The 13,218-nt window shown below is 46.6% G+C and overlaps 1 protein-coding gene across 3 annotated transcripts in view; it reads left to right on the plus strand.

Moving 5' to 3' along the window:
* The window catches only part of Cnnm1 (cyclin and CBS domain divalent metal cation transport mediator 1), a 55,538-nt gene extending 45,101 nt beyond the window's left edge, over positions 1-10,437 (plus strand). For all 3 annotated transcript variants that reach the window (XM_034518204.2, XM_034518213.2, XM_076921739.1), the window contains 4 exons: positions 4,850-5,033; positions 5,182-5,331; positions 7,041-7,142; positions 8,232-10,437. In XM_034518204.2, the coding sequence (XP_034374095.1) occupies positions 4,850-5,033; positions 5,182-5,331; positions 7,041-7,142; positions 8,232-8,311 (516 nt within the window). In that variant the 3' untranslated portion in view covers positions 8,312-10,437. The remainder of the gene's footprint in view (positions 1-4,849; positions 5,034-5,181; positions 5,332-7,040; positions 7,143-8,231) is intronic.
* Positions 10,438-13,218: the final 2,781 nt, after the last annotated feature.

Genomic DNA, 13,218 nt, shown 5'->3' on the forward strand with positions numbered 1-13,218 from the left:
TGGCTGTGGGATGGAAAAGAAAGAAGACCCTTTAACCATCGGGCTTAAATAAGCAGCCATGAGGCCGAGGGCTGAGAGGAGTGTCCTTTGTCTTGAATGGACCGGATAGGACAATCAGACTGAGATGAGAGCCTCTGATAGAGGAGTCCCCATCCCTGGAGCTAAGAAAAGGTGACTTTCCACAAATAACAAGGAAAACTTGCCCATCCTGAGAGAGTGGTGGTTGGAACCGGAACCCAGGGACAAATCTCAGGAGAACTGAGGAGGACATGTTCTTTTTGTCACACTAGAGGGTCATGTTCTGGGCCGGGCTGCTGGGAAACACCAAACATAGTCCTTTTTCCACCTCAACATTTTAAAATTGAGAAGGATGGCTAATTAAAGCATTAGTCAAACTCTCTTTAAACCTATGGCTTCAGAAAACTGTTAGTCCTACTGAGAGACACTTTTCAAATTCAAGACAAATGTGTTAGCATTTTGTTTCTTCCTTTGCTGTGTAATGTACAATTTTTTTTATGCCATGAGCTAAAAATCACCTCCTCCCAATTCAAGAGATGCTTGGGGCCCTCGCTGAGGCAACTCCCCCACATTCCTCTCCCAATGTGCTCGCTCACTCGTTCTCTCTCTCTCTCTCTCTCTCTCTCTCTCTCTCTCTCTCTCTCTCTCTCTCCCTCCCTCCCTCCCTCCCTTCCTCCCTTCCTCTCTGTAGTGCTAAGGATTGACTCTGGGGCCTCAGACACCCAGGCAAGTGTTCTACCTTATAGTCCCTGAGGACATAAAGCGAACACTGCATGCAAAAGTGCTTTCCCAGGCCCAAGCCCCAGCCGCTGGCTGTAGTAAAGGTCCTGAGTGACCTTCCTTGTCCAATAAAGTTCCCAAATTATTACGTTCAGGAGTAATATGATTTCAAGACAAGTTTAAAGTAAGCTAGAAAGGCACATCTTATGGTTTTCTGGGTAAGGTTTTAAACAAAGCCATGATTCATAGATGTTTATACATTATGAAGCCCCCAAAGAATCCTTGTGAGTTTATTTATTTTTCATTTAGTATCTGTCCTGTAGGCATCATTGTTAAGCTAAGAACATTTGGCAACTACCTTATGGTGTTATGTAACTTCGACCTGATTCCCGTCACCATCTAGTGGTGGAATTCCTAAATTGCAGGGTCCTGTTTTGAAGGCTAGTAAGCTATCTCCAAGTCACAAGTTCATAATATGACAAGAGACATCCACTAGCCTCTGAGTGCACTGGCTGCTAAGTCAACATGCCCAAAAGGGAAATATTACCTTTTGTTAATCTCAAAATAATAATTTAGGAAATGCTTAGATTATTAACTGGTCAAAGTATGAAAGACAATCTAAATTCAAACTATTGCTAAGACATATTGCATTGCATCAGAGAAGAGAAAAGAAAAAAGAAAGAAAGGTTGTCTTTGGAACATGCTTAGCTCCATCAGCCAATTGATGGGTATTTCTTAAGCATTAACAATGTTCTTTGAGTACTGTGTAATTTGTTAGATACATTTGAATGTAAGATACAAATATGGGGCCTGGAGAGATGGCTCAGTGGTTAAGAGCACTGGCTGCTCTTCCAGAGGTCCTGAGTTCAATTCCCAGCATCCACACAATAGCTCACAACCATCTGTAACCCCAGTTCAAGGGAATCTAACTCCCTCTTCTGGCCCCACAGGCACTTGAGATATACATGCTGCACAATCACGAATGCAGGCAAAACACACAAGATACATTAAGTAAAAAGTTTTAGATTAAAACAAAATTTCAAGATATAAATATGTAAATGTTTTTATATAAAACTGCCTTGGGAGTTGTTAAGAGGAGAAAAACAAGTTAATGACAATGATCAGTGCAGGCCACTAAACCATGAGGCATTTTTTTTCAGGCCACTAAACCATGAGGCATTTTTTTTCAGGCCACTAAACTATGTGGCATTTTTTCAGGGCACTAAACTATGAAGCATTTTTCAGGCCACTAAACTATGTGGGGTTTTTTTTTTTTTTAGACCACTAAATTACATAGCATTTTTAAAGCACTATATTATCTGGATAATATCTGGACCTTTAAAATATGGGAAGGAACCAGAGGTGGATTAAGGCAGTGTCGTGTGGGGGCACTTCCACAAGTGGGTATGGAAGGCCAGCAGATGCAGTGCAGCGAAGGGACCTTGAAAAGAGTCTGGCTGCCCAAGTTCTGGGTTAACCATCAAGGCCATGCTGAGAACATTATTTTGCCTGTTTCTCTTTTTTTGTTTGTTTATATGTGAACACAGGGTGTCACACTATAGCTCTGGTCGGCCTGTTTCTATTTTCTTTAACTACTAGACAATATTTCGATTTAGCAGTAACATGCTAAGTTGAACCATTGTTGAGGTTGGGAGTGTAACTAAGTAGTACCCCATCTGTCTGGCATGTACCAGCCCTGGATTTACCTCCTAGCACCAAAACCAAAACTTGCCCAATGGGAGAGAAATGACAAAAAAGACCTGGGCCTGAGACTGCTTTTCAGGACAGAGTTTCTGTCAATAGTTAATCTTCTTTGGGTTTTTGTGGGTTTACTCATTTTATTTTATGTGCATGAGTATTTTCCTCACATACATGTCTGTGTACGATGTGCATTCCTGGGGATCGAACCCAGGTCCTCTGCAAGAACAACAAACGCTCCTCACTGCTAAGCTATCTCTCTAGCCCTTTATGTCAACAGCTGTTTTCTCACAATGATGCGGTAGCACAGCAGAACTTTAAAGTTTAAAAAGTATCTTTTTCTTAAAGCAGTGTGAAAGCAAGGCCATGAGAACAGAAAGGATAGGAATCAGTGGTACCTTCCCTTCTCTACAGTTACTCACTAACATGCAGACCCCGCCCCCAAACTCTACCCTGTATCCAGTGTCCAGGGCAACCACTCCCCACCCAGCACATCATCCTTATCCAGTCCCTGTCACTGCTTGGCTTCGGCCTCTTCCTGCTGTCTTCTTGGGCTGTTGTCTTACTGAAGGCTTTAACTCTACCAAGCTTCTGAACTTGTCTTCCCAGCACCACCAAACCACTGTGACTGAGGGTCACTGTCCCTCCCACTTCCCCTTCCCTCTCCCTCCCCTCCCCTACCTCATGGCATGTCATAGACCATTTAGAAGGAATAAGATGATGAGTTTGACGCCTGTCTTTGAAATGTGTGCCTCTTACAAAATCAAATTGAGAGGTGTGTGGGGGAATGTAATAAGTTTCTCTGGCATGTTTTACAAACTCAGAGCAGCTAGTGATCTGGCTAGCGTTACCCAGCTCAAAAGTGGCAAAACCAAGACTTGAGCCATGGGTGCTGAGCAGACAGCAAGCTTCCTTCTATGTTCTCTGAGTAAAGGATTTGTTTGCCTTATTTGATTAAAGTAGAAGACAAATACAAATTAATATTTTAAAGAGCACAGCTGGGGGCTGGAGCGATGGCTCAGTATTTGGGAGTGCCTACTGCTCTTCCAGAGGACCTGGTTCCCAGCACCCTCACAAGCACCTGTAAGCGCAGCTCCAGGAGATTTGGCGCCCTCTTCTGACCTCACAGGTGCCCACATATGGCATACACAGACACAGAGAGACACCACAAACACACATGGTGTATACAAACTCAAAGACACACACACAAAAAAAATAATAATTCTATAAAGAACACAGCTATGGTAGGGTCAGCTGCTTTCTTGGGCTCATCAAGCCTCATGTAGGAAACTTTCCTGTCCTTTTGGAAACCTGGCTTCAGACTTCTCAGTGAAGGAAGAAGGCAGGGGCTGAGGCATGAGGTGTTCTCAACAAGAGCACTGACCCTGTTGAAGCTTTGTGCAGATGGTGAGTTGAGGCCTACATTTCTGTTATAAAGTATAAAGCAGAGTTTTTGCCTGGAAACTACCAAAGCCAGTTATGAGCACAGTGCTGCTGTGTCCTTTGAAATGTTTCACAAGGAGAGAACTGACACCGAGCAGGACTTGTGCCTCAGTTAAGTAGGTCTCAGCCTGTGGGTCCCAGACTGCCACTGTATCTGTAGCCTTATATGAAACTTTCTAGAAACTCAAATTCTGTTTCAGATCCTGACCTAGTAAATTAGAAGCTTTCAGAATCGGGCCCAGAAACCTGGATGTAACAAGCCCTTTGAGTCTGATACTGAGATGTGAGAGTCATAGTTCTGTATGGCCCACATCCTCTGATTTGGATATGGCTTAACCATGTCCCCCAAAGGTTAACAAGGTCCCCAATGAAACAATATTATGAGGTAGATCTTCTGGAGGCAGAAAGTGAATAGGTTTGGGGGAGCACCATCCTTGGATTAGTGTGTTTTTCCTAGGACTGGATTGGTTCTCATGAAGTCAGGTTGCTGTCCAACAAGGGTGGCCTATGTGCTTAGCCCCTTGCTGCAGTCAGTTGGTTCCCTTTCTACATCTCTCCCCTGTGATGCATCCAGGGAGGCGCTCACCAAGCACCAGCCCCATGCTGGTTAGACTTTCCAGCCACCAGGACCTTGACCTAAATAAACCTTTTTTATATAAAGCACAAGGCTCAGATATTTCACTACAGCAACCCAGAACAGGTTCGTGCAGGTTCTCCCAAGTACACTACAAAGTCTATAGCAAATAAAAATGAATTGAAGGATTGGCCACAATTGTGGCCAGCAAGTAAATGGTCTGTTCATTGTCTTTCTGCTGCTGGGCTTACCACAGCTTGGATAGGACTCCCGCTTCATGACGTCAGGCCTCAGACCGGGCTTTCCAAAGCGTCCCATGGAGCTTGTCTGCTCAGGAAAGCAGGCTGCATGGAGTGTCTGGGTAGCTCTCCTGAGCCTCTGTCTACTTCCTTCCAGATCACACGACAGCAGTACCAGAATGCACTCACGGCCTGCCACATGGACAGCTCTCCCCAATCCCCAGATATGGAAGCCTTCACTGATGGGGACTCCACCAAGGCCCCTACCACCCGCGGCACACCCCAGACTCCAAAGGATGATGCGGTCCTCACACTCCTGAGCAACAGGAGCAGCTTGCCGTGTGAGTCAGTCTGGTGGATGGGCTGGGCTGTTCTTTGATAAAAACCCCTACTTTTCCCCTCCACTTCTGCCCAGCAGCTATCTTGTGCCTCACAGAGCCCAAGGCCTCCTCCAAGGCACAGAGGTAACCTACTTACTGCCCTCCATAGGCAGCCGCTCAGATGGTCTGAGAAGCCCAGGTGAGGTGGTGTACCTGAGGATGGAGGAGATGGCCTTCCCCCCAGAAGAGATGCCCAACTTTGAGGAGCACAAGACACAGCAAGTCTCACTGTCCCCTGTCGCTGTTCCCACAACAGCAGGTCAGGACTGGGTCCAGAGCAGAAAGGGAGATCACTACTCTGGCTTGGGGGAGTCCTGGGTCTCCAGCTCCTGTCTATCTATCTGTCTCTGTCTCTCTGTCTCTCTCTCTCTCTCTCTCTCTCTCTCTCTCTCTCTCTCTCTCTCTCTCTCTCACACACACACACACACACACACAGACACACACACACACACGGGGCAGGGTCAGCATTTACTGAGCACCTATCATGTATTGGGCCAATCCAGTTCATCTTTCCAGGAAAACTTGGGCAATGGTAGCAGTATTTTCTGCCTGGATTCAGACCCTAACAGCCCAACCCAGGATTTTTTTTTTTTTTTTTTAGATAAGGTATCTTGTAATCTGGGCTGGCCTCAAGTTTACTCTGTACAGAGAATCGCCCTGGGCTTCTGAGCCTCCTGCATCTGCCTTCCATGGCTAGGTTACAGGCATGTACCACCACAGCAGGGGTTTTAGGAACTGTGCAATGTTAAATAAATTACTCACTCTAAGGTTTAGTTTCCTTAGTAGGAAGTTCCCTTGAGCAAGTGAATAAGTATAAACAATGTTGTTATTTCATAAGGCAGTTTCAAGTGACATAGTGCCTATGTCAGGCACATCAGTGTATGGTATCCCGCTCTATAAATATTAGAACTGCCCATAATAAGAAGGCTGACATCAGCCCTTACTCCCACTGGTAGGGCTCTTCCCCTTCCTCTGGGCCACAGCACAAGCCACAGTTTGTGGGGATTTTCCTGCATTTTCAGATCCCTTCATTTGAGACTTGGTACACTTCTGTCTTGACAACGGAGTTGCTCAAAACTCCCTGTGTCCCAGTAGCAGTGAGATCTGGCTTGCTTCACTGAGGTAGACCCCAAGTGTTTGATACTCCATATACCTACCTACTAGGCCAGTAGTTCCTCTACACAGTACTTCAGGCCTGGCCTGTTCCACACCAAGTATACAAAGCAAAGATGTAGAAAGACTCCTAAGGTTGGAAGATCAGAAAGGCAACATGTGTCGAACCAAGATAACTGGGGCATCCAAGTCCCAGGATTTGGAAAATGGGTCACCCATACCCAAAGACCATGCTAGACGTGGACTCCACATCAGGGCTTCTGGTGCAGGTCAGTTTTCAACACACCACCCTGCCTCCCAGGGTCAGATTTCAATTGGTGTAAGGCTTGGATCATTTCTGGGCTCCAAGATTCTAAGAAGACACAGGCATGTGCCCTGTTTTGGCTGACAACTTGGTTTTACAGGTATAGGAAAGTGACATCTTGTGGCCTTACATGTGCTTTTTGTCTGGCACAAACACTAGGTAGAACACTTAGGATTTTTCTCCCTCTCCTACCAGATGGTATTTGAGGAGATATAATTATTCTGACTCTGGATTACAGGTCCCTGTTGGATTACAGGTCCCTGTTGTCTGTCTGTTCCTTTTGTGGCAGTAAAATGTCATTTGCCAGCTAACAAACAACACCTTTCAGGAGTCTGTCCGTCTGCCTGCCTGTCTGTCTGTCTGTCATCTGTCTGTTTCTTTCTGTGTGTCTCTCTCTGTCTCTCTCTGTCTCTCTCTCTTTCTCTTTCTCTCTCTCTCTCTCTGACACTATCACTCACAGAAAGGCCCCACGCTTCAACCCTGTCACTCTCAGAATCTTTCTGCTTGATGCTGACATTTAGGTTGAAGACCTGAGTCTGCTTTCCTTTCAGCTTCGGATCCTGAATGCTGTAACATCCCCCTGGACCCAGAGGCCAGCCCCTGCAGCAGCGACTCGGAGGAAACCATGGGCAAGAAGCTGCTGAGAACCTTGAGTGAGTATCTTCTCCCCCAGACCAAAGCTCCTCACCAAATAGTAGGAAAAGTGTGTGAGGCCAGTCTTCCCAGAGGCAGTGCCACCCTTGTGAAACAGCTCAAATCTGTCCCATCACATTGGTGATCCCCTAGGACAAGAGTCTAGAGACTTGTTTCGAAGTCAAATTCTAATCTCCCTCACCTCTTTTTAATAGGTAGGGACCTTTGGGTCATAGGCCCATTTGTCATATGTAGCCATAGTGGCAAGATTGAACAATTATGACAGAGACCTTAGAGCCTGTAAAACCCATAATATTTACTATATAGTCCTTTGATAAAACTCTATGTCTACTCCAAGAAAGGAAAGCAAAGGACCAGGAGATGTCTCCATGGGTCAGATGCTTGCTGCCAAGCCTTGAGGGCCTGAGTTTGAGCACAGGACCCACGTGGTGAGAGGAGAGAACTGGCCTCATTTGTACACTGTGGCACCCACACAACCACACACAAGCATACACACATGTGCAAATACACATACATGAAATAAATAATTCTTTAACTAGGGGAAAGAGTAATATCCTCGTGAGACAGAGTTCAACGGCAGAGAGTGCAGGATGAAAATGTTCCTGAAAACTCCCAAGAGCTGGAAACAAGTCTGTCTTCGGGGGCATTATACAGTCAGCATCACCTGACCGAGCGTAGGCGGGAGATGTTCTGAACCAGAGGCCCTGGGAATGGCTCCCAGCTCTAGCCACCAGCTGTGGTCCATGAGACATAAAGACTGGGAGACTAGTACTCTGTGCTGTCTGGCAGTCACTTGAGCTGGGGCCTTCCAGGGAAGGGAGAGAAGGCATTTCAGGGCCTACCTCTATCCCTTCTGTGCACCGTCTACCATAAGCTAGTGCTGGGGATTTCAGCTTTTCAGAAACAGTCCTCTTTTGGGAAAGTGCATCAAGGTGTAAATGTGCTGACATCAGCACCATGGTGCAATGCAGGTTCCATTGTGTGAGCTCCAAGGCAGGGCTGTCTCTCCCCTCCTGCATCTGTGTTGAAGAGTCCTCAGGCTGCTGTCCTCCCTAGCCACAGATAGATGCTGACAACCTGTTTTTCAGGTGGCCGGAAAAGAAAGAAGTCAGCAGATGGAGAGAGAGCCTCTGAGGAAAACTCCAATTTAACACCCCTGATCACATGACGAGGTCTTCCCTCATGGCTGAGTGTGAGACTCCGAGGCTTTGGGGGAAGACCCACCCTCCCGTCACTCGCTCCCCCCAGGCCTCCCATCGGTGACAGAACATTCTACCCTCCACCTTTCACCCCTCAGTCAGTTTGGCAAGTTTTAAGAGTTGCCTCCAGTCTGACACAGGAGATGCCTGTAATGGAAGATGCTAGAAATGGTTTTGTCTGTAGCATAGTCTAGAATTGGCCAGGGGATGACACCAAGTTGACAATGCCATTCTGAGGCTCCCAGTGATAGTCTTTTTTCTTGGTGTCCCTGGGCCACAGGAGACCCATGTCCTGGAATTCACTTTTGTTTCTTCCAGGACAAAATAACGCTTTCTACAATAGGTCATACTCAGCATTGGCTCAGACAGTGATGCGGGCACAGAGGTGTGCTGGAGTCTAGAGGAGCCAGTGTGAAAATCAGCTCCAGGGATGGACAGAGAGACAAGGACTCTTCACTGTTAGTGAGTGGATTCTCCCCGCAGCCTGGGGAAGGGCAGTTCAGCTGAAATGAAGAGAGAGGAAGCCCTGAGTCACTCTGTCTCCCAGGGATGTCAGTTTGGGCTTCCAGAGATTAATTTCTCAATAAGCTTGCTTCAGAAGAGGAGGTTCAGGGAACACAGAGACCAAGTTGTGAGCCAGACACAGAACTTCAGGTTTTAAGTGAAAATCAAAGCAGGAAAAAAAAAACTTACATGAAAAGATTGTAAGTTGTTACAGTTTGTGTAGCCATGATAAACCAAAGAGTGCCCAGGTCGGCCAGGAAGGATGCTCCGTGCTGTCACGGGACTTCACTGTGCTTGACACAGGAATGTTGAACGCTCACTTTTCTTTTTCACATACCCCGCCACCTCAGGCCTCTTACTACATCCCTTGCTGGTCAGGTTAAGTATTCCAAAAAACCTATCAGATCCAGGGGTTTTAGTCCTGGATGTTGGGGACAGATGCAATTCTAATCATAACCACAAGATGGCAGAATGACCATACAAATCTAGTCCCAAGAATCATGTAGGTGTTGGGAAACATAGCCAGGCCAAGGGAAAATTTAAAAGTCACATTTAAGTTTCCGATTTATTTCCTACCCTGTCCTTGCACACCTCCAGTCAGTGCCCAGAGGTTCAGTGACGCCTGTTGAATCTCCAAACCATTCCCTAGCTGCCTCCCCCCATCCTTCCCCCATTCAGTCACAGGAAAATACTTGCCCATAGGATCTTTAACTCAGGGGTTGTTAACCTGGGGCCATTACCCCATGGGAGTCCATAGTTTGACTCCAGGGGACTAAAAAGCCCTTTAAGCTGTCGGAATTTAGTGTTTTTGTGTGTTTTCCAGAGACTTGAAGCTTTCTTAATATTCTCAGAGTTCCCAGATCCACGAAGGCTTTTTAACAGTTTTAAATAGTAATGGAACTTACAGCCCAAAGTTTCTGCAATGCAGAGTGAATGCTGGGACACTTGAGAAGAGTGTTTAATTATAAGTGGTCAGGCATTCTTATCGACGGGGGAAGGTTGGCACCCACCAAGACAGGGTCCTCAGAAATTCCTGGCACATCACATAGTAGGGTCACAACCTACATCACATATAACTTTTGCCCACTGTCTACCAAAAACCACAGTAGGTATTGCCAAGAGGGCCATAGCCCACAGGAGGGAAGACTGGAGCCAGAGATGCGTCTTCTGTGTGTGTCACTGACTTCACATGCCCCTTCAGCCTGGCTGTCCTGAGGCTCAGCCATGCATGTGTTCTAGCTAAGTCCGAAGCCACCTCTCCCTGCCTGCTCAGAATACAGTGCCAGCGCTTAGTGCTGGGTGTCTCAGACCTAGGCCAGTAAGTGATGAGTAACAAGATCCCACAAGGGAGTCTGCTGGGTGAACCAAGTTCCCTCTCATTAGCCAGGCTCAGGCCACTGCTGTTGCATCAGCCCCTCCCTCTGCAGAACCTCTAAGGGACCTGTCACCACTTCTTGCCCTAGCTCCCAAGTCCCCCAGATTTTCTTCAGGTTAAAATACATTTTAAAAAAAGATTTTAAAATAAAGCATTTATGAAGACTCAATAAATTGTAAATAATTTTTAAATAAAATGAAAATGTGTTTTCCTGGACTAGCTGCTTTGCTTGCTCATGAGATTCTGGAGCTCTAGAGCAGATGCGTATTAGCCAATGCACAGGTGTCAACATCCCACCTGCGACCCATCTGCAGCCCACCTGTGGCCCACCTGTGGCCCACCTGCCTGCAAGAATACTCCCCTGGAGGCAGGTGCAAGACTGCCGTAAGGTGAGGCAAAGTCCAGGCACTTCCCTCTGGGAAGCCAGGTGGGTTGGATTTTTATAGGATGAATGACAGAAGAGGGAAGTAAACATAGACCTGGGTGTAAAAGGAGACAAAGGATAATGAGAAGGGCCAGCGGCTGCTGAACCCACGTGACCATGAGAAAAGACCAGGATGTTGGAGGCCAGACACAGACGTGGCCAGAGACTCTGCTGCTTTCACCAGTGGGCTTCTTCAGACCTTCTGGGACGGAACATCAAGATGGCCCCATTCCAGTGGTTCCTAAGCAAAGGCTAGAGGCAAGAACAAGAGAGCAGTGGGCCAGAGGCTCCATGTGCACTGTAAGCTAACTCCAGAGGCGGACCAGCCAGGCAGCTGGCAAGTGGTGTAAGGTGTAACAGGACCGTCGGTGGGCTATGCTGGCACCATATAAGATTCTTTCTCTGGAGGCTCAGTTGAGGCTATTCATTCCATAATACACTAACAGTTGCTTTCTCTGGGCTATACTTACCAGGTTGTAATGAGGATTGGTTAGTTCATTTCTCAAAACTGCCCCTCAAAGGCACTGACCCTGCCTGAGAAGTTAGAGAACTCGCTTGAGGCTGTCCTGCCAGGAACTGGCAAGTCAGTTTCCTGTTTGCCCACCTCTGAAGTCTACCATGCACCCACACCCATGTGTGAGAGGTCCTGCAGTGTCCCCCAAACACCCATAGAACCCCAGACACAGAACAGGACATGCTAACCAAGATGTGTAAACATACAAGGCCAGATTCTCACCTCATTTCGTTTTCTTTAAAACACTAAACACATTCTCAGCATGTTGTGTTGGTACTGGCTTTGAGACTTAAAGCTGTTTCCTTAATTTAAATAGTTTTGGCACTTCCCCTAGAGAAAATTCCTCTTTCCCTAACAAGAAAAATATACCCCAGTAAGAGTTTACTGGATAGGACATTTTGAAGGGCCACATTGATCAATTTTTTTTTAAGATATATTTATGTGTATGCCTAAGCATACATAGGTAGGTACCCTTGGAAGCCAGAAGACGGTGTCAGATCCCCTTGAACTGCAATTCCAGGCAGTTGTGAGGTGTCATGTGGGTGCTGGAAACAGAACCCTGGTTCCCTGCAAGAGCAACAATCTTAAACTGCCGAGCCATCGCTCCTGCCAAAGTCCTGCTCTCAACTACCAAGTCCACCCCCAACAGAGTTACTGTCATCTGATGGCTTAAGCCACACCCAGGGAGAAAGCAAGAAACCCATCCCGGGAAGGCAACGTCCTAAAGTTGAAGGAACAAATGTAACTAAGGGCTACAAATGGAGACAAACGGCAAGCTAACATCTAATAACGTTTACCTCATCCACACCCACCAGCCCTGGACACCTGCGGAGAGAGCGCCCAGCCAGATGGTAGGATCTGTGCTGTAACGCTGAGTGAGGGCAGAGGGCTGTACTCGGGAAAGCCAGACAAGGGATAACGGCCGCTCTCAAGAGGCAGGAAGGCCTTCTGTTTTGGTACCAACAGATTGACTGATTCAAAGAAAGGAATGAGGAATGGCAAAGATGACCAAATTCTGGCTCAAGGTCAAAGATCTTTTTTTAACTGAAAGGCCCTACTAACAGAACAGGGTGCCTTGGCAAGTTTGGGAAGAATTCCTCACCACACCCAGAGGAAAGGGGGTGAGTCAGGGCCGACAGGAAGCAGACTGTTTCAGAGGAGCCAGGCTGGAGCTGGTGACTTCTGGAGCCGATCATCTTTAAAACTGTAGGATTTTATACCTCACGGAAGTCCTGGGAAATCCTGAAAAGCCACTCTTAAATATTTTGAAATATTTAAAAGTGGTTACTCTGTTGCTTAAAGTAAGGCATAACCCGACCAATTCTCCACACCCACCACCGTTCATTCGCAGAGTTCAGGGACTCTGGAAATTGTGGTGTGTTTAAGCAGCTGTAATTTTTCCAGTACTCTAGGGACAAGCAGCTCCAGCAGTTACGGGAAGAGCTGGTATTCTAGAACCCCTTGAAATCCTCCCAGTTTCTTAGAAAAAATAAGAAAATGGCTGGTGTCTGACTGATAAACCTACAAAAGCAACGTGGACTTACAGCCATGATCCCAAACTTCCAATTTCAAGAACGCATGTTGCAGTAAATCTCCAACCCAAATAAGGCTGGTCAAAGAAAACACAACTCAATAATTATGAATATAAGCTGCAGGCCTAGATTGGGCAGATTCACCACTATACTACTCTGTTCCCCAGCTATGAGACCCTTATAACTTGTGGGTTTTCCAAGCCTCATGCTTCTCCTCCATTGTCCTTCCACCTCCTGCTCCTCCATCTTCTCTCTCTCTCTTTCTCTCTCTCCTCCCACACCTTTATTTCTCCACCTCCCCTTCTTCTGCCCAATCACTGGCTCTAGCCTTTATTTTACAAATTAAGGTGGGCATAAGGTTCACTAGAAGTCACCTGTGTACTGATTCACTCCTTCTCTGCAGCCCTTCCCAGGAACGTGGAATTTTCAACAAAATACAAGGCCGGGGCTATCCACGACATTCTGTTTTGTTTTTCTTTACCTTTTGCCATTAGCAAATCCATCTAAAGACTTCATTCTAAATTGTG

Source organism: Arvicanthis niloticus, chromosome 1 (assembly GCF_011762505.2).
Source record: "Arvicanthis niloticus isolate mArvNil1 chromosome 1, mArvNil1.pat.X, whole genome shotgun sequence".
Classification (NCBI taxonomy): domain Eukaryota; kingdom Metazoa; phylum Chordata; class Mammalia; order Rodentia; family Muridae; genus Arvicanthis; species Arvicanthis niloticus.